The sequence below is a fragment of the Drosophila grimshawi genome, unplaced genomic scaffold (genome assembly GCF_018153295.1).
Source record: "Drosophila grimshawi isolate 15287-2541.00 unplaced genomic scaffold, ASM1815329v1 contig_1377, whole genome shotgun sequence".
In the NCBI taxonomy this organism is placed as follows: Eukaryota; Metazoa; Arthropoda; class Insecta; order Diptera; family Drosophilidae; genus Drosophila; species Drosophila grimshawi.
Window position 1 is genome coordinate 1765626 of NW_025062900.1, and position 22975 is coordinate 1788600.

General features: G+C 36.0%; 1 protein-coding gene across 1 annotated transcript in view; it reads right to left on the bottom strand.

Moving 5' to 3' along the window:
* LOC6561455 (protein bunched, class 2/F/G isoform) overlaps positions 1–22975 on the bottom strand; it is a 120547-nt gene that overhangs the window by 69949 nt on the left and 27623 nt on the right. Inside the window, exon 3 of the mRNA XM_032735882.2 lies at positions 19326–20084. Within this exon, the coding sequence (XP_032591773.1) occupies positions 19326–20084 (759 nt within the window). The remainder of the gene's footprint in view (positions 1–19325; positions 20085–22975) is intronic.

Here is a 22975-nt window from a genome sequence, read left to right on the forward strand (position 1 = left end):
AACCTTTAAAACCAACTAGTTTTATATAAGAAACTTGTTCTAAGAGTAACATAAATTACGACTTATAAATGTCATTTGGCTGTGGAATTCCATTAAACAGATTATAGAGAAATGAAAGAGAATAAAAAAATCGGATTAAAAAATACCTCGCAAATAATTGCTACACTTAAAAAATGCCAGAATAAATACAGTCCCCGCTCAGGTATTTTAATGCCCGGAGTTAGACCTTCATTCGAAACTGTTCAAGCCACATTCACATTGACCTTGCCACTCAGCGTGTGACGTCACACACGCTCTCTCGAGTTGACATTCACGCAGAAGGACACTCGACAAGGACTACAAATCAAGGGCTAGAAAACTGCGCAAGCGTAGCCTTGACAAAGTATTCTTCAAATGGAGTGAAACATATTTGACTTTAGATTTAGATATAGATAAGCATGTTATGCATGAGAGCGAGAGAGAGAGAGAGATAGAGATAGTTTTAGACATGTTTTTATATTATGATAAATTAAAAATAGAAGTTTTCCTTTAACAAATTTTGAGTAAAAAAAAAATAGCTCGCAATTAATAGAATTTAGAATTTATTTGTATAAATTAAATAAATTTTAGAATTTCGAAATTGAATTTACCTTTTAATAAATATATTTCCGTTATTAAAGGCAATTTCTAGATTATTTTTGTTTTCCATGAATGAAACTTTTTTGCTGCTGTTGTTGTTGTTGAAATGACGGCACGGAGCACGACACGAAGCACGACGAACGACGCACGACGAGACAAAGGCGTACAAAGTAGTTAAAGGAAGAAGAAGCAGCACCGACAAAGGCGAAATAGGCGCGAAATTTAACGGGTTGCTGCGAACAGTGCAAAAGGGGGGCGCGGTGGGTGGGTTGATTGGCTGATTTGTGCAGGAGGAAAGAGAGCTGCGGAGACACGCACGTTTAATTACACACCAACACACGCACACGCACACAAAGAGAGCGAGCGCGCGGGCGAGAGAGAAAGAGAGAGAGAGAGAGCGCGCGTTAGTGAGTGAGTGTTGCAAAGCGTCGCCTGTTTTAATAGGGCTGAGGCGCTTTTTACTAAATGAATTTTGTTTGCGTTGCTGCTGCGTGCGTTTATTTATTATAAACAAAAATATACATATATATATTTCTCCACACAGCCTTTTTTATTGCTTTTTTCTAACTTTTTTTTAGCTTATATTATTTTTATATAACACAAAACACTTCTTTTTTTGTTGGTATTTTGATTGTAAAGATTTGAAGAAGGCAACTTGTGCGTTGCACTCACAACACTTGCCAAAGTTCGACGAAGACTGACGACGATTTGCCACCAGCGACGACGACGACAACTTCCGCATTTGCCACACAAAACAAAACGACGGATTTCTTTTCTTTTTCGCTTTGTTGTTGCAGATAAGAGCGCCGTTTGCTAAATAGCAAATTGTATATATTTTTTATAAATATATTGCAAATTATTTATTATTTATAATTTTCTATTATGATGTTTGCATGTGTGCGCTGGTTTTTTATTTTTATTATTTTTTTTGTTGGGTTGGTTAGAAAGAAGCCAAAGTGTAGATTGACAGCCGCAGCAGCACTCTGAGGGTAGCTTTTTTTGTGTTTTACCCGTTTGGCGCGTTCATCGCCCAACCAGGCAGCAAAGCATGCAGATGAGCGCAGCAAATTACCTCTCTCCCACACTCACTGCGCTCGCTCTCTCACTGCGCTCGCTCTCCCACACTGCGCTCTCTCGCTCTCAGGGCTGCACAGTTCATTTCATTTCCTTAACTTTGCCACGTGAGCGCGCGAGAGCGTAATAAGAGAGCTTATGTTGCAATTGCCTTTTAAGTGTGGGCAGCACGCATTGATTAACCTAAAGCGCCTAGGCATTAGGCAAGCATGTGTGTGTGTGTACGTGTGGGTGTGTGTGTGTAAGTCAGAGAGCCAGAGTGGGTGGCTGTAATAACAGACGACTTGTCTTCCCAGCCTCTGCGCTCTCTCTCTCTTCGACCGCTCTCTCTGCCGTATACATACATAAATATGGGCAGCATTGGGAAGCTTTATGCATACATCCACTTGATACGCTCTGCTGGCGTCGCGGCCTGCTGCTGCTGCAAAAGGCGCCTGCGCTTTGCATAAATACAAACACAAAAGTTTTAGCTGCCTGGGTCATCGCTGCTGACAGCCTTAACAAGTGGGAGGCAGAGAGAGAGAGAGAGAGAGAATGACTGCTGCTGCTGTTGTGCAGAAATGAACGCTGCTCTCTCTCTCTCTCTCTATCTCTGAGATTCATTCGCACTCTCTTTGTGAGTGCTTTTACTGTTGTCCTAATTTTGGCATTGGCTCCGCTAACTGTTTCTAACTAATTACGCCGATTTATAAATAATCCAACGAGGCGCACAATTTTAAGGTCCTTGAGCAAGGACTCAACCAACAAAGAGAGAGAGAGAGACTGTGAGAGAGAGAGTGAGGCAGATAAACCAAATGTAAATATTTAATCATAGTCACTGCTAGTCGAGTCTATTACAAATCAATGTCGCGTAACGGTTAATGCGAATGATGACAAGCAATAGAAGAGGGGGAGGAAGAGGTAATGAAACGGGACATTTAACTAAGGACACTTGTCTGCTCTGCTTCCTCATCTTCTCTTGATTTTTGCTTGAGTGAACTATGCTAATTGTAACTGATTCTTGTAACTATCTCTCCCTCTCTCACGCTCTCCCTCTTTCTCTCTCTCTCTCTCTCACTCGCTTATCGGACAACTGGAGCATGACCCACATAATCAAACAAAAGAAACAAAACTCAGCAAATTTGTTATAGTTAGCCAATTGAGCTGCCCATTCACAAAAATAGATGTGTAGTATAAGTGGAACAATATTTTTTTTCAATAGAGGGCGCTTGGGTTTTGTTTGGTTTTCCGTGCCGAGCTTTAGATCTCAGCTTTAATCCTCACTTTATTCAACTCGGTAAAGCTTTCCTGATGTAAAATAAATATCATTTGTCTATAGAATTTTTTTATCAAGTGTTGCAATAGTCTCATGCTTTTTGTCTAAGATTTAAGCTCGCAGCTTTACATTAGGTAAAGCTTTCCTGATCTTCTGAAGTGATTAAGATTTGCCCATTGAATCAAATATAATATTTCCACAATTTCGATAACTAAGTATCTTCTTTTTTTGGATATACACTAGAAATTAGTGAAGCAATATTATGTTCAAGTGTTTCATGCGATTCATATCAAATCGGAGCTTTACGTCTGAGCTTTATCTTTATATTATTTAATTCGGAAAGCTTGTCCGATTTCCTTCGAAAGTAGCTATAATTTCCCCATTGCCCTTATCAAATATTAAAGTTTCACATTTATTAAAGTTTCGATTACTCACTTTTAAAGATAGATATAATTATTATTATGTGAATCACAAACATACCTGCAAAGAAAAGATAGAAAACCATTACAAAAATGTGTCACTCAAGTATAAAAAAATCTTTAATTAACGCAATCAGTTTATAATTATTAGTTGCACCATAAATCCCCAACTGATATTGCTATTATTATCATTATTATTATTATTATTGTATTGCAGCTCATTTATATTTTTAGCGCAACAATTGAACAATTTCAAGAAGCTTCAAATTGATTGGAGCCAATAAGCCAAACAAACACATATACAATATATGTGTATATATATATTATTTTTAATATTTTTTCACAGTGTTTAGCTCTGATAAGATAAGACCCCGGGGGTCTCTGCTTTGTGCAGCATATTTTGAAAACAGCCTATAATAAATAAGAGCGACAGACAAATAAAAAAAAAAAATTCAATCATTGAAAAACAAAAAAAAAAACAGGTTGTCTGTAATTTTCCATATGACCATCAAAATGGTCGAATTCGATTATTTTCGGACCAGTTCTGTAAAAGGCCAACACCGAAGGTATTAACTGATAATCAGCGGAAAAGTTTAGGGCAAAGATTAGATATTTTACATGGGTGTATTTATTACAAATAAATAAAGATTAGATATTTCACTTGGGTGAATTTATTATTTATTATAAATGCGCTCAATTTCTGGCACATCAATTTATATAATATTTATATATATTTCCTTACAAATTATATATATTTTCAAGCTATCGAAAAGAGAGCTTTCCAAAAAAACATACGACGATTCAAAATGGCAAGTCAAAGCTCACCTGCAAAAGTCAGGCACGCTGATTACAGTTAATTTGCACTTGAGGCTAAGATTAGCTTAGATGTTGATGGCTCACAACAGAAGTGCTTACTACGAGCGAAGTGCAACAAAGTTGAAGCAAAACATGTGCCCCCAACCCTCCCCCCACATTGGAGGTCAATGAAATAAAACGCAATTGCGCGCGGAGTAAAACTTAAACTGCGCTGCTCCTTCTCATTCCCTCCCGACACTTGAAAGGTAAGCAAAAGAAGAGAGAATAAGAGCGAGAGAGCAGCAGCAGCAGCTGTAGCAGCGATCGGCGAGTAAAAACACAATGCTGAGAGAGCGAACGTACGACGCGAGAGCGAGTGAAAAGAGTGAGTCTGATTGACGCTTACAAATAAACAAACACACACACGCATACACGTACACACGTAAACACAAAACAAGGCGCATAAGGCAAACACTGAAACCGGCGACGCAACAGAGCAAAGCATAGCACAGCAAAGCAAAACAAGGCAAAGCAGCAAGGCAACAAAAGCAGCAAATATTCAACCGGGTTGCCCGCTTCTTGTTCAGTGTGACAGTGAACGTCGTACGTAACGTTGTTGTCTCGTCTTCTCTACTTACTTACTTGCTTACTGTGCATGTGTTATGGCAAGAAGAAGAAAAACAGCCAAGCAAACAATAGAGAAAAACATAGTGTGACCAAGTGTGACAGAAACTAACAACAATTAACAATTACAATTAAAGCCAAGCAGCAACAGTTGTCGACAAAAGTTAAACAGCTGAGATCAACAAACCACCACAACCACAAGAAGAAGAAGAACAACAACAACAACAAGCACAAACATGTTCGAGGTTGCCTGCCTAATGTTCATTTGCCCTTGGCTCATCATCGTTCTGCTCATGTTCATCGCTATGACGGTTCTATGAGCGAGAGAGAGAGAAAGAACGAATAAAAAAAAAATAGGGCACACTTGCCAAAAACAGCAGCAGCAACTGTTTCAACACATTTGGCAGTGTGCCCGTTCGTTCGTCGTTCTGTTTGTTTATTAATGCTTGATTCCTATACACTCAAAAAAAGGTGAAATGCAGCAGCAAACCTTCTTATTTGTTATAGTTTTGTAAGTTATTGAAATGTGATTTTAATTGTGTAAACATTTGTACCTATGTAAATAATATGCATACATCTATTTTTATGTATTTCCTAATTGATTAAGTTCTATTTTACGCATGAGCAAATAAATATATTCAATCGTTTTATATTAAACAACGCATTTTCGCTTTCGATTTTAAATATTAATTTGCATAATCGCCTTTGTTGGGCAACAGGTGAGAAGAGCGCAAGAGAAAAGAGAGGGGAGGAAGGAGGGGATGGGGATTTGAGCAAGCTCATCATCGAGTGCTTGTTGAGTGAGGTCATCACCCAAAATTTGAGCTGCAAGCTGCAAAAAGCTGTTGTCTAAATTCTTCTGCTCTATAATATATATATATAGAAGAAGCTAAGAATTGTAACTTGAACTTAAATAATCTTGATGAAGTCGATATTTGATCGATAATATTTATAATATAATATAACTATATTCTCTATAAAAATATACCAAGTTCTATCTATTTTCCTTTTATTTATCAATATGAATAAAAGATATTGATAATGATTTACTTTAAGTGTGAAATTAAAGATTAAAATATAAAGAAAATGATATTTTTTAATAGTAATTATTTTAGTTTAGATCCACTTCTTCTACGCTTTTGCAGACTTGGTCTAAAGTTCACTTTTGAGTGACACTTTTGCCAGCAATCCAACTGAAGGTAACTGCGAACAAAGCCTTATCTACATAATTCTACTATCAAAACATGTTGATAAGACTAATCAGAATTTTGCCCACCCAGCGAAAACAATCTAAATATACAAAGAAGAACAACAGGTTAGCAGACAAGTTTAAAAAAAAAAAATCAAAAACAATCTAAAAAAAAAAAAAAATTATGATGATAAATTTTGTTATTTTTCATAAAGAAATGTTCGAAAAAAAAGATATTTCCTCACCCACACACAAAATGAAGCCCATAGCAGAGGGGCGTGGCAGGGGGAGGGGTTCTGGGGTGCTTTGAGGTAAGTAGCTGCTTTATTTTAAGTGTGGGGGCCTACGCAGTCAGCCTGGGAGAGAATTAATCATATCTGAGAAAAAGCGGAATTTAATTTCTTCAGTTTTTTTGTGCTTTGTATATTTTTAAACAATTTGTGCTGGGCGTCGTCGTCTGGTGCTAATTATGATGTTATTTTGTATGCTCCTCCATTATGAACACAAGTCGTAATTGCTTGTGCCTGAAAAAACTTTTCAACTTCAAAAAAAAAGCTGATGAAAGTGAAAGTTTTTTTTTTGGGACAAAATAATAATTACAGAGTTATACGAGTATATATATATATATATATATATATACTTATATATATAAATATATATATATAGTTGTTGCAGACGTGTCAATGACAAAGTTAAATGAAATTGTATTTAATTATGTAAAACAAGAAAACAGCAACAGCAACAAAAACAAAAGCTAAACGGGTTATTTAAATGAACTTTACAGCCAAAGTCAACAAATTAATCAAACACGTTTAAATGCAACAAAACTGAACTTGACTGTGATTAATTTCAGTTTGCTGCACGCTGCACGCGCACATCTTAAACCAACAAAAATTCATTTATCAATATTTATATTTGAGACAAAGCACATTTATTTTGTGCAACATTTGTTTTCTCAATGCATTTGAATTTAATGTTTATTGTTTCAGTTTCACGAGGTGTGAATGACACTGGCTTTGTTTGAGTTACAGCAAAGGACACTTCACAAAATTAATTTCAAATACATATTCATTTTTTGTTATTAATTAATTTAATTATTCATTTTTCATTTTATTTGAATTTCTTATGAAGATGATTATTTTTACATTTTTTGACTGTTTTTAGTGAGTCAAGTCAATGAAAATAAATATATCAGAAATAAATTTATAAGAAATTAAAAAATATATACAAATTATAAATTAATATATTATTTATTTTATTTATAAATTATGTACATATCTATGTATTATTTAAATGTTATATAATTAATATAAATAACCAAAAAAATCTAACCTGTTAACTAAGCTAAAATGGGTCAAGTCAATGAAGTCATGGATGAAACTCGATCTATATTTAAGTCTCTGACCTGCTAGCTCAATGATGACTTCACAAAGTCGGTGACTCAATACATTTAATGTAATCATTTTCAAAGATGACAATTGCATCATTTCAGAATGATTAATTAGCTCGCTGACTAATGAGTTAAAAAGCTCGTTAAAAATATCTCAAATTATGCGAAAAGATTTGTTGAGTTTAATCAACTCTATCCGCATTAATACATTTATTTCTCTCGAGTTTTATGTTTATTAATAATAAATAAGGAGCGGATTGACTTATCTTTATTTCTTTTTCTGTTTCTGTTTACGATATTTAAGTTTAATAAATGTTGATAGTGAAATCCGGCTCCTAATCAACACTAAATTAGTCATATCGTAAAACTTTTAGCACCATTTATTTGCCCCGCATTGTTGTCGTTGCGATTATTATTATGGTTTTTTAGCGCTCAAGTGAACAAATATTGTGCACAGTTTCCTTTTCTTTTTTTTTTAAAGTTATTTACTGTCAACTGATTAAATGTTGTCCCAGTGGTGACTAATCTAAGTACACAAAACAATTTGCTGAACTAATTTTTTTTTCAAATTTAAAATTGGGTTTCAATAAACTTTACAAAAGTTATTGTTGATGAAAATCGGTCAAGTTTTGACAAGGTTTTTGAGTTTTGCGTATTGAAAAGTAAGCGTAAACATTTGCACAGCTTCTTCAGTGCTTCTTGCTTGCTTTTGTTTTGAATCGCAGAAAACTTAAACTGAAACTGGAACTGGGTTAATTCAATAGAAGATGAGGCGTTGATTGAGGGCTACAGGTAATAACAGTTACAAATTTGTGGCATCAACAACAACAACAACAACAACAACAACAACAAAATCAAGAATGCATTTGCATTAAAATTCATTCCAGTTGACACGCAACAAATGCAACAATAACAATGAATTTCTCTAATTGCATTCCGGGAAATATTTCGCTTGCCATTCAAAAGTCGGCGCAGAAAATATCGCGTGTTTCGCACTGGGGGAAAAGGACTTGCTTAGTGCAATCACCTCAGCAGTTTTGTGGGTTAGCAGGACTCGCCTCATCTCCCCTCTTTGATTATTGTTGCTATAAATTTGGAATGTTTACATTTTTCATGGCGCAGTTTTATTTCTTTGCCCCCCCATTTCTCGTAATGGGCACTACGAACTCACAGTTCCGGTCGAAACACAAACAACAACAAAATGCAAATGTGTGCAGAGCGAGACAGAGACAGAGATGGAGAGGGGGGAGAGAGAGAGAGAGAGAGAGAGGGAGTTAGTTACAAAAGAGGCAGGTTCGTCCACACAAACTGCACACAGTTCATTGCTCCAGTTCCAAAAAGAGCATTTTAAAACGAGCAGTCGTAACAGAAATGAGTGCCAGCCAAACACTCACACATTCACACTCACACTCAGACACTCACACACTCAGTTGAACTACTCAGAATTGATTTGTAAAGTGAATCTTAAGCTTTGCAGCAGCAAGGAACCGAAATAGCAATTAAAAACCAGAAACGGAATTGAATTTGGAATTAAAATTGAAACCATTTGGGATTCATAAGTGGAACCGAAATTTGATTCACTTTAAATCAAAATGTATTTTTATCTTTGTGAAGGCAAATCAAATATGTTTTATGGCAAATATTAAAAATGGGCATATCGCTATTATTGTCTTCTACAGTAAATCCTGTGCAAATATATAAATTGTATATAAAAGTGGGAATATCCCTATTCCATTCTCGCATACAGAATATTATTAATTATTATGATTATTAATCAATTATAATATTAATTAATTAAATATTCAATAAGCTTTATAAAAAGGGGAATGCCACAATTCTAAGCTTGTATTCAGATTAAGACGGAGAAAGGGGAATACCCCTTATCGAATCTCGTATTTCTTTATTTCCGCAGCGCACAAGCAATAAACACAAATTCAAAACAAACTTCACATGCCACATGTGGCACGTTTACTAGAGTGTTGCATGAATGCACTTTGTTTAGTTTTTGCTGCAAATTTTGCACATTACAAAATGAAAATAAGGCCAGAGGAGAGCGGAGTTGCAAGGGGAGAGGGTCATTCGGAGAGAGAGAGGGATACAGAAAGAGAAAGAGAAAGAGAGAGAGAGAGAGAGGGATAGAGAGGAGGAGGAGGAGGGAAGCGATGAAAGACCATAAAACTAAATTACAACAAATGAATTGAATTTTTTAGTGCTTCTGGCGGGAAACTTTGAAGTTTGCAACAACAGACAACTGCTGACTGCGCTTGCCCCATGTTGCAGTGGCAGTGGCAGTTGCAGTTGCGAAACGCGAGTCAAATGCAGCAAATGTCTATGCAATTAGGCCAAATTGAGGCGCTGTCGGCTTCCCTTTCATTGTTGTGGCATATGGGAAAACAGTTTGAGCAACACAACTTCAATTTGTTTATTTAGCATAGTTTTTCTCATGTCTGATTTAGGATTATGATTTTATATACATTTCTCTATGCAGCTGAGTGAGTCAAGTAAACAAATCATTTAGTTGAGAATATATTTCAATTTGCGCTGTTTTATAAGCAGAATCCATTTAAAATGGGGCAAAGACATACACTCAAAGCTATATTTTTATTTGTTTATCGATAACTGCTTTCGTTTCACGAATATCGATACAAATTGATTTCCGATAGCGATAAAGAACACTCTGTTAAAGATCTTCTCTATCACTTGATCATTTATATTTATATACGAGAGATTATTATTATTATATTTCTATTTCTAGCAGAAGATGACATTATCAATTAGCTGCAAGTATAAATCGCTTGCGGGTTCTTTGAAGTGATTTATATTTATTTATTTGAGTGGAAATTCATAAAGTTTGCTTGAAATCAGATTTACTATCTGTTTGAGAGATTTAATGTGCGGCTCTCTATGAATAATTGTGTTTCCTATCAATGGACTCTTTCCTACCACAAATATAATATGAGCTTTCTCTATAATATAATTTGTACATTGGCTAAACTGCTAACTCTTAAACAGTTTCGTTTCAAATCCTACACACTTCTGATGTATATTAGCTGATATATATATGAGTTAAATATACTTATTATGCACACTTGTATAATACAATATCGGTTAGTTTATAGGCCTGCAAGTGCATTCAAAAATCGATGCCAGAAATCAATCACTTCGCGCTTCGAATTGCTGTGCAAAATGCACAAATAAATGTTAAAAAATTACGCTGCAGTTTTTGCTGCAGCTTTTAATATGCCAAAAGCAGCAAAGGCAAGCAAAAACCCCCTCCACCCCTGCCCCTCACTGCTCCCCTGCCTTTTCACTACACGCAGCGCTGCATTTCATAAGAATTATGCAAAATGCAAACAAAAAGAAAGAAAAGAAAGCGCTGAAAAATGTGAGACGTGTTTTTTGTTTTGACTGTTTTCCTTTTAGCCATTGTCGCCAAACAGTCTGCGCCGTCACTGCTCATATTAGCCACGCATACCGTATACAGTTTAGAGTCTAGAGTCTAGAGCCGCCACAAAATGTGGCAAGCACAACCCGAAACCATAATGAACTTAAGCGCTCGCAATATGTTCGTGTTGTTCTTGTTGTTTGGGTCTTCATCGGCTGCTATTTTGAGTTGTTTTGTTTTGTGGCAACTAATGAAGCAGCAACAGCAGCAGCAGCGGCAGCAGCAGCAGTCCCGCGTAATGTGGCAAACAGCTTTGGTTTATTTTTACAGCCTAGCCTTGCTTTTGTGTTGTTTTGGCCAACATTCGCCACCAGCTCATTAGCTTGGCCAAATAAACACTCGGCGAAATATGACGAAAATGGTTTCTTTTTGCGCTAGTCACGTACATTTGTGTGTGTGTGTGTGTGGGAGTGTGTGTGTGTGTGTGTGTGTGTGTGTGGGAGTGTGTGGGAGTGTGTGGGAGTGTGTGCCTAGCTGTGTGTAAACATTGGCCACGTGGCTCATTGCAAAAAGTAATTAAATGCTGACTTCCTCCTCCGACTCCTCTCCCTCGCCTTTCCCGCTCGCCCTTTGAGGGCAGCTCAACAAAAGAGTTTGCCACTCCCCAAATAAAATCAACTTTTGGCCAAAGTTGAATTTATTTTCAACGGCTGCCAAATCAAAGCTTTTATTAGCACAGTAATTGCTGGCATAGCTGGCAAGTGTGTGTAATATATATATTTAAATATATATATATATATATATATATATATATATATATATATATATTTATATATATATATATATATATATATATTTATTTATATAAATATAAAGCATAATACATTAATTTGATAAGATTGGTTTGAATAACTTGTTGAACAGAACTATTTTTCTTACACCAATTCATAGTCAAATTGTTCCTTTGACGGCAAATAGAATTTTTTTGGTGTTCAGGAATATATACAAACTTCAGGAATATATATAATCTTAATATGGTTAATGATGTCTTCCTCAATAGTTGTGTTGTAAATTATCTCTCCACAAGAATATACATAAAAATAAACCAACTTAAAACTTCATCTCAAAAGTTGATTTATATTTTGAAACATTTAAGAATATTTCTATGCCAACTCCAAAGAATCAGCTTTTGTAAGAGAATTATTAATTTACTATATATAAAACTATATACAAATATAATATTTATAATTGCAAATCAACGTTTGAAGCCACCCTCGCTGCACTTGTCTCGAGTGCGCATTGTAAGTTTTAATGGCGAAATAATGAAAAACAATGTAATAAAATTGTTGTATCCAAAAACAAAAAAACATTGCGCACGTGTCAGTTGTTGAATACTGATGATGATGGTGATGCCCCTCCGTTGGGGGCAACTATCTATGCATATCTACAACGACTGCAACAAAAATTGGCAGTTGTTAAGTGGCAGCCATTGAAATGCATTTGTATCTGTATCTATGACTGTGCAAATGTATCTGTATCTGTATCTATAACTGTGTAAATGTATCTGTATCTGTATCTATGACTGTGCAAATGTATCTGTATCTGTAAGCGTGTTCCTAAGTGTGGCAATTAACCGTGTGGAATACCCAAGCTGCCCCAGTCCCAGCCTCTCTCCCCTCTCTCTCTCTCTCGCTCTCCAACTGCTAGTTAAAATGCCAGACAATGTGGCGTCGCTTGTCGTTTCTCTCTCGCTCTCTCTTTCTCACACACTCTCCCCGTCTCTTTCTCAAGCTGAGTCTCTGTTCCTTCAGTTAATAATAATCACATCGATTTCTTGGTTCTTCCCAGTTGTGCTTAAATGTTAATGTTGATTACGGTTCATTATAGTTCATGCCTCGTTTAAGATTACACGGTTGGGTTGTGTGTGTGTTTATTTCTAGGCAGCACTGTCGTTTGCATCAAGTGGCACGCTCTTAATTATAAAATTAACTCGGCGCAATTTGCATATGGAGAAAAGTTGATTATCAACTTCGTTTCGGCGTCAGTCAGAAGTGATGTGAAATCGGAGCGTTGACTTTGATTGATGCCCAGATATGATTATAGAGTTGATTACTGTAGTCTATTCTGGTATCTCTGGCCAACTTATGACAGCATATCAATTGTAAATGTCAGTGGGCAAATGCCAAAGCGATTAGCCACAAGCCGCAACTTGAGCTTTGCAACGGTTTGAAAGTCAGTTAATGTTTTGCAACTATTCAAGCCTATTTTGTATCTCAATTGTAAACTGAACACTCAGCAAACAGCGAACTTATTTCAATTTTTATTGGAATTGAACTTGGTTTAAATGTGATTTGAATTTCAATAAGCCAACTATGCAGAACACGTTAGAATGCTCGAATAGAAGATAATTTGAACTAATATTTTGAGTACATATTGGAGCCATATCGATCTATAATTGATCAATAAAGCAACATCTGCATTTATTATACGATTATATTATTTATCAATTGTAATATCTTTACTATTGTGCTTTAATTTCAATCGGAAATCGATTTATATCGATAAAGACGACAATTAACTGGCTCAGCGTTGGGGATTCGAGAACTTGTACTCTAAGTTTATAGTTTCTAGCTCTTATAGTCTCTGAGATCGGATTTCACAGACGAACAGGCCTATCTTCCTATTGATCCTGATCATATATACCTTATGGGGTTGCAGATACGTCCTTATGCATCTTTCATACTTTTGCACAACTTTATTATAATTTTCCTCCCATTTTTAATGGCTTCAGGGAATAAATATTTTTAGAAAAAGATAAATACATAAATCTAGATATAGAAGACTAAGCATGCCTCAAATGAGCTCAAGTTTAAATATCGGCCAAGATTTGACAAAGTTCTCAATTCCATTTAGAGTTCATTCTAATTTTCCCATATCTTAAACTATCTAAATAAAATAGAAACTGTTGCAACTCACCAAAAACAGAGTCGCACATTAAGGCAATCATTTAAAACTTGTACATACCTGTAATGAAAGAGACAAATTTATATATATAAGTAAATGTAATCAATATAAATATTGGATATATACACGGAAATGTAATCTATAAGAAATAATGTGAATCAGTAACTTTTTGGTAAAAGTGCGCAAACTGTACAAACTTTGCTGGCAAAGAAACTTTAAAAAAATGTATGGAACATGCCAAAAGTGCAAACTGAAAGAGAAATATTAGAATAGAGTGACGAATATGGATAGGCCATAATTTGTCACGAACTTCAAATAATTATGATGATGATGATGATGATGATGACAAGGCCTGAAACTCCAAAAGCAGACAAAAGCGCTTCGCTTCGAGTGGGCGAAAAAAAGCAATCGAGCGAGAGGCGCAAAATGAAAAAGAAGAAAACACAAAAAAAAAATAAATAAATAAGACAAACAAAAAACTTTGGCAAATTCTTCAAGTTGTTTTGCCGGCCTACAAGAGCTTAAGAGCTTCAGCCCAGTTGGTAAACAATCCATTGTTGGAAAGCGGAGTCAAAAATAACCACAAGATATGAAATGAGTGCAGACACCAAAAAGAAAAAAAAAATACAAAAAAAATAAGAAAAAAACCCAAGACGCCAATTGACTGAAGACTCCACAGATCCCAGACACCGGCAGTCACAAGTCACCAGAGATCGGAGACCCGAGTTTGGAGATCGGTTGGAAAAAAGAGACGCAGATAAATTGCTGGGCCAAGGTAAACAAATTCTGCGTCGTTGTTTACCCTTGCAATGGGATTTAGCGCTTTTTTTACAGCATTTGCCATGAAAAATAGTTTCGCTTGTGACTCGAAAAACACAACTGAATGGAACTCAACCTTGATCTTTCTATTGTTCAAGAATTAGTTTATTCAATTACACGTTAACGTTAACGAATGCAAGTCAAAGCAGATGAGGTGATAATAATATATCTTTTGTATTGGTATTGTTCAAAAATAAGTTTATCAAATGACAAGCAAACGTTGACGAATGTAGGTAAGAGAGAATCAAGCGATAATATATTGTTTAAACAGGTATTAAAGTTACCACAGCTTAGCTAGTTGCAACGTTTGCGAATACGATACAAAGAGGAATTAGAATTTAAATCGTTTACGAATGCAAGAAAGGGAGGATTAGGTGATAATAAACTAAATAGGCGTAGTAGATTTATAAGTGGGCTAATAGGTCTTTTAAAATCATGACTGCCTACTAGTTGCAACGTTTACGAATGTGACACAAAGAGAAATTGCAAAAGAGAAACAGTCTTGGTCCTTTTAGCCTGGCCAAAAGCAAACATTAAGCCGAAGGATGTTTCGACAAGATACCAAATCCTCAACAGAGATTTAAGGGTAATCCTCACTTCGTCAAGTCGAAATTTAAGCTTTACTTTTACTTTGCTTTAATTTACTTTTTTCCTTTTCTTTTTGGTTGTTGTGAATTTGAAATTTATTCTTGCCTGAGTTCTGTTGTTTTCTTTGCTTGTTTTTTTGCTTTTTTGGGGGTAACTTTAGTGAGTGGACGTTAAAACAGGTTCAAGATACAAACGCCAATTTATAACAGAGAAACAGAGAGAGTTGAGGGGATGGGGAGGAGGGGGGAGGGGGAGGGAGACTGCCTCTCATTACGCGCAGAGCATGTTATTGTTATATATATTTTGTTGTTTTGTTGTTTTTTTTTTGCTGGGCAGATGCTCGTAATTGTTATTTGTTATACTCGAGTGTGTTTCGGTTTTTTCTTTTTTTCTCCTTTTTTTCTTTTGCCTGGTTATATTTTTTTTTTTTTTTTTTTTTTTTTTGCCTGCGCTCACATTTAATATTATTTTTGGCATGTTTTTTAAGGCTTGCGGCTTTCGTGTGTGTTTTGTGTGTGTTTTGTTTTGTTTCGCGCGGCGTTGCGAGCCCCAAAAATAAACGCTGACATCATCGAGGCAAGCAACCAAATGTCGACAATGAAACGCAGCTCACTTATCAGCAAAGAGGCAGGGGGTGTGTGTGGGGGCGGGGAGGGAGGCAACAAACATGTTGTGTGTGCCTGTGTGTGTGTGGTTGATTGTTGTGTGTGTGTGTGTGCATTTGTGTCTTGTGTTTGTTTGCCATGCGATTAAACAGAATTTGCGCATACCTCCCTCCCATGCCAGCCCCACTCGCCCCGCCCCTACTCCTCTGGTTGCCACACAATGTGTCCAGAGAGTCCCGATTTTTGTTGCACTGCATAATTAAATTGCAATCTTTGAGCCCCTTTTTTTCGGCTCTTCATTCTTTTTATTCTTCTCTTTTGTTTCCCAAAATGCAGCAACGATTTTTTAACCTTGAACTTGGCCAGCGGCTGCATTTTTGGACAAAACAAGCAGACTGACACACACACACATATAAATCTATATATATATATATATGCAGATAAATTTGTGGAGTGTGTTTTGTTTTTTATTGTGTGGCCTTCGTTGCAGTCAACGACGCATGCGGATAAGAAATGTGTTTTTAATCGAGTGCAGACTGTACTTGCACTCGATTTAAAGGAAAATCTTTCCAATAAGCAGATATAGATTTAGATCATCAGTGCTCAACTTAGATACTGAGTTAGATACTAATTTATTTAGAGTTTTATCATTTTATTTTGCTGCCCAGTTTGCAATGCATTGAAGGAAACCACTCCAACAACCTGCAATTAGGTAGTACATAGCACCTATAGTAGTATATACTTCACATAAAATCAATATATATTCCTGTTAAGCATCAATAGTTGAGTCCACATAGATATATTGATGTTATTATGTAATTGCTATGTGAACTCAGTCTCTATATTCTAAATCTCTCTTAGATTTTCTCGTGAACTTAAATGCATCGAAGGAGACTTCATCGATCCTATTGAGTATATATATCTTTGATCAGCCATGTTTGTCTGTCTGTCTATCTCTTGTTATGCCAAATAGTACCCCAGTTATTAAGCTATATTTATAAGACATTTATCTACCATTAGAACAATCAGTCGAAGGATAAGTTATTGTATGCATAACCCTTTTGTTCAAGTTAAGTAATCCCAATCAAACGCAACTAAAGTTTGTTTTATGATCAGACTACTATATTACATATATAAATCGAATAGTCTTTTTTAATAATAGTGAAAGTTCTTCGTCGAAATCTTGAATTTCTATAAACAAACTGCTTGATTATCTTATGATGATTGACTGACTGACATAGAATAAACAGTGTGATTGATTGATTAACCATCTAATGTCAAATCTGCTTCTTTCTTGCCTGTTTTTTGTTCAAGATTTAAACTCTTTTTGTAACTAAGAATTATTACTGTAGAATATTCATAAATTAACAATTAAACAGAAAGCCTTGCTTTAATTTTTCATTAACAATTTTCCAGCAGAAAAGCGAGCACTTTTCCACAACATCAAATTGCGACTTAATTTTTAGTGTGCTTCAAACAGAGAATACCCCAAACGATAAACCAACAAAAACTAAATAGCTAATAAAAATTAGCCGCAGACAGAAGTAAACAAGAGCAAGAGAGAGAGAGAGAGAGAGAGAGAGAGGGAGAGAGAGAGAGAGAGAGAAAGGGAGAGAGAGAGAGCGAGATTAAGCTTTAGTTATCAGGCAACATGCAAAAATGTTATTCCTTTTTTATTCTCGTAGCTGGCAGAGGGGACTGGGGGCATAGCAGGGGTATTCCCTTAACTAGTGCCGGGTTGTGGGGCATAGCAGGGGTATTCCCTTAACTAGTGCCCTGAGGGAAACATTTCCGCAGTTTAATGCGCAGTTCTCAGCCAAATGGTCAAACTGCGTAATACTCACTCTCCCTCTAAATATACATATGAACAAATATATATATATATATATCTATATGTGTATTTGAAATTGCTTTTTTATTACGAATCGTCATCATCATCATCATCAACATCAACAGCGTTGAGGAGTTGTACAAAAAGCAGCGCAAAAAGAAATGCGAAACGCGAAAAACGGAAAAGAAACCTTCAAGTTTAGAAATGACATCATTTCAATTTTTGGCATTCAACTCAGAACGCACTTTACCACACACAAACACACACACACGCAACTCTTTAGCTGTTGCAAATTGAAAAAAAAAAAAACAAAAACGAGGCACATGAAACGCCTCCTGGCAGAGAACCTTAGCTCAAAATCTTAATGGACAACATGACATGAGTCTTAAAGTGGCTCCAAAGATGAGTTTTTGACTTTTTTCCCATTTCGCTTTTTTATAATTAAAAGCAAGGCAAGGGCCAACAATAAATTGCAAAAGGATTCGCCTCGAGAATCCATCTCCACGACAAATGATGCATCATCAACTGTGGCAAAGACTCAAGACTCATCTCAGACCGGAAATCTTCTCGCGGTTTGGAAAAGTGCAATTTGCCAAAGGATAAATTGCATTATTAGCAGGATGATTCAAAAGTAAATTGAGATTGTGGTAGACAACTGGATATACAGATATATAGAAGATATAGTCAGTCTGACCCTGAAGAGATTGAGATTGTAAATGGATACACAGATAGTAGTTATATATCTATATGAAGAGATTGAGATTGTAATAGATAGATGGGAAAACAGATAGATTTATCTATGATCTGTCTGATCGATATATAGATAAATCTATAGATAGATGGTTGATATAGTCAAAAGTGATGGGTAGATAGTGGTTAACCATGGCTGAGCTGATCTCAGAGACAACATCTCGTACACCAAACAACAATCAAGTTCATCGCATTTTATCGATAACTTTCTCATTTTTTATTTTTCCATAGTTTCTTAGTCTTAGGTAACAGTAATTAGTAATATATAAAAATAATATAATACTTATTCAAGCCACAAATAAATTGTTCAATGAAGCTCAGATGATATATTAGCAAATATTTATCGATTTTCATGCCGCAATAAGCATTAATGAATATGAGAAAATGTCAAACAAATAAAATACATGCAACATTTTCAATATGAGTTGAAAGTATTTGCGACATTTTGTGGAAAACCAGCAAAACACCAAAATTAAGTGCAAGATGAAAACATGAGTTTTTCTGCAATTGCAATTGTGATTTTTAGTGGAACAACTTGCAATCGTGCATCAAAAAGTTATCGAGAAACGAGACATTCGATAACTGTTAAACAGATTAGTTGTGGGCCAAGTAAACTCAATGTTCGATTAGAATTAAAGATCTGTTTGTTGCTATACTCGAAGTAAGCATTTATTTGCTCGTCGCAATCAGTGTGACCAGAGTCGATTAACACTATTAAAACGATTGTTTGCATATCGATATCAATTATAGACACATTTATTTCAATCTGCAATTAGGCTTTTAGAAAAAGCTAATCGATACTTAACACAAAAGCTAATACTTTACTGCGGATACCTTCGATAACTCGATGAACGATGACTATTTGCATATCGATACCTTTTTAAGCAATAAACTAATCGAGAGACTCAAGAGACTAGCTGTAACTTTGGAGTTACTCAAGTTTTAGCTGTGTTTAAAGACGGGCTAATCGAACATTGAGCAACACTGTGGCATTTTGAACCGTTAACCAACACACCGACCTGTTGACGGCCAACACAGTGGCGCCATCCAGCGGCGAACGTGGACGTCTTGCGGCAGTTGCTGCTGCTGTTGCTGCTGCTGCTGCTGTTGCAACCTCTCTTGGCACTTGCAACCGTTGAAAGCCACCAGCTGCACCCATCTCCGCCAAAGCATCCGGTGAACTGGCATAAAACGATGAATAGCCATGCACAAATCCCGTGGGACTCGCACTAAAAGCTGCCACTGCTGCTGCTGTTGCTGCTGCAGTTGCTGCCGCAGTTGCAGTTGCAGTTGCAGCTGAGCCGATGCTGAGGGAACGTTGCGCATGCTGCTGCCGCTGGTGCAGCAGCTGATGATGCGGATGATGATGCAGATGCGGATGCATCGGATGATGCTGTGGACTGTTGCCGGCACTGCTGCTTATGTTGCTGCTGCTGCTGCTGCTGGGTATGTTGATGGCACGACTCGAGCCGAGGCGAGTGTAGAGCGTTGGCGAGAACTGGTCGATTGCCTCCTCGGGATCCTCGTCGGCACCCGTCGTCGTGTAGAGCTGCCCCTCGCTGACAGCAGCGGGCCAAAGTGAGGCATCCACGCAGAAACTACTCCGGCCGGAATGCGATTGATCGTAGTAGTAATAATGATGCGGCTGCAAACGCAGCCCCGACAACGACGACGACGGCGGGGTGGTGTTGCAAGTGGTGGTGGTGCTGGAGTAGGGTATGTGTGGGTTGCTAAAAGCACGCTTGCGACTACCGTTATTACTTGGGGCGTGGCTAAAGCTGTGTTTGTTTGTTGTGTGTATCGATAAATTTACATGGTGTATCGATAATTTTCAAGCGCAAAATAAAGCAAAAAAAAAAAGAAAAAGAGAAAGAAAGAGAGAGAGAGAAGGAGAGAGTAAGCAGCAGATATACATAGGCAGTCATATTTTCAGAGAGAGAGAGAGAGAGAGAGATAGGGGAAGAGAGGGAGGGGAAGAGAGGGAGGGGAAGAGAGGGAGGGGAAGAGAGGGAGATAGTGAAATCCATGTAGGAAATCAAAAATATATGAATTTGCCAATTATTTTGGGGGGTGTGAGTGAGTGGAGTGGAGGGGAAGGGAAGGGAAGGGGGAGCGAGAGATGTGTGTGTGGGCGTGGCAGATGAGCTGAACTGTGTAGACTCAAAAAGGCAGGCAAATGAGTAGTGTCAGTGATCAAGGAAAACTATCCAAGAAGCGAGCTATCGAATTATTGCATAACTAATTAACAAAATGATCGATTAACGCAATTATCGATACATCAATTAATATAAGTATTAAAGCATCAATTAATAAATCAGAGCACAATGTTCGATATAGCGAAATGTTTAAGCATCGATAACTATTTAAACAGGTTTTGCTATATCTAAGAATTATCTACAGCTTCTTATACAACTTATGCATTTTATATACGTTTATCGATAAGTTATCGATTATTGGGTTTTAGTTTTTGCTGAAAAATGATGATCTTAAGCAGTGCCAAGCAAACTAATAGCAAGTTATAAAAAGAATCGATTAATTTGCTACAACTCAACAATATTTGATTAAATAGAAACTATCGATAATTTCTGGTTCTTCCGCTGCTTGAATATATGCAAACAAAAAATGCGAATAAAAAGCGCCAAGCGTCATCTCAAATAGATGATGCAACATTTGTGGCAGCAACATGATGGCGATGCGCTCCAGTTCTCAGCATAAACAAAAAGCGAGAAGAGAAGAGAAGCTGATGATGAATGATGAGCTGAATGTGGCATAGATAATCATCATGATCACAATCAGCACAATCATAATAATCATGAAAATGAAATGAAAACTGTCAGATTGCTTTGTTGCACGCAACAAGACGCAGCAGAATTGCAGCCAGTTAATTGTGTGGCAAGATTCGCTTCCGCCCCAACAAAAATAGTAAATAAACAACAGACGCCTCTTGAAGTTGAAGACAAATCGCCAAATAGAAAGAAAAATGGCCAAGAAATATATAGAAATGTTATATATATATATATATATATGTATATAAAGACATCTTTATACCAAAATAGGAGGGAACAAACAGTTAGTGAAAAATAATATATCTGATGACGCTTGAAACACCCTAGCTAAAATTAAATATAGTATTTATTGTATATATTATTATATATATTATATTATATATTTATCAGCACATTTTATATATTTTATTATACGAATATATATAACAGATATATATATATATAAATATTTAATACATTTTATTTTTAATTTTAACTTTGGTCTTTCAGACTTGATAACAAAATTATTCAAAATATTCTTGTACATTTTCCATATTTATTAATATTTATTTTCTCTACTCACAAAATATTGTTATTAAAGCGAGAATTCAATTTTTGAGAATTTATTGCTTTGTTAAATAAATGATTAAATATTTTAATATTCAGATTCTTTTAATTTTACAACTTATCTTTAAAAACAGCTTTAAATCGCTTCTTCCCATGACAGCTATAATATATAGTGCGTCAGTCCGTCTAAATCGATGTTAAGTACCAATTTAAAGATATATATCTTCATCCTCATCTCTATTTGGGGGCAAGTCTTCACAGTTTTGGTTGCAAACTGAACGCAAATTGCGGCCAACGATAAACATAAATAAAATGCAGGCAGCCGCGAAGAAAGATCTCGTGACAAGCAACAAGCAACAACAACAACAACAACAGCGTGCCACAAAGTAGTTGCAACAAACAGCAGCCCAAATATAAAATAAATAAATAAAGAAACGAAAAGAAAAAAACACTTTTACCCCATTTGCAGCAGCAGCAGCAGCAGCTGCAACAACAACAGTTGCTGTTGCAGTTGCAATTGCATTCAATGCAGTTAGCAGCACTCAGTCAACGCCGCACAACATCCGGGATAAACACACACACACACAACAACAACAACAACAAACTTTCAGTTTTGGCGCGCTTTTCACTTGGCAAATGCTTTTTTTTGGGCATATTAACTATGACAATTAGAAAGATACATTTGCCCAGGCTAAGACAAGTTTTCAGATTGAAGAAAATGTGGACCTAAAAACAAACGAAGCTGCTTATCTATAAGAATCTGTACATCTATAAGAATATATCCTAGTTGAGAATTGAGTTTTCTTCTGATTCTGATAAGCAGTTCATGTATATCGATACAAATCGATTTCCGATAACAATACAAAACACTCTTCTAATAATATAAAATAAATCGAATAAAAAACACAATTTGTGTTTACCAAAAACACATTTTCCTATCATAAAATCTGCAGCTTTCAGCTTTAAAAAACACTTTTCCAAGTTATCGATAGTTTTTCGACTATCCAAAAATAAACTTCAGTTTGTCAATTGCAAAAATATGTATTCAGTTTGTATAAAATTTAATGATCACAAAATTGTGTTTAATTCAAAAGACTTTTGTCTTAAGTTTTACTAGTCCAAAATGCATAATTTGCCTATTTAGAAATAGATAATTTTAAGTGATAATAAAAAGTCTAAATTCTTTCTTTTTTTTTTAATATATGATTCTTTTGAACACTTTTTGAGTGCAGTCGAAAACGTGTTTTGAGAACTTTTCGCAGCAGTTTTTAATTGGAAAACTTTCAACTTTGCTGCCATTAAAACTTGCAACTTATTCTTGGGTTAATTTAATTTAA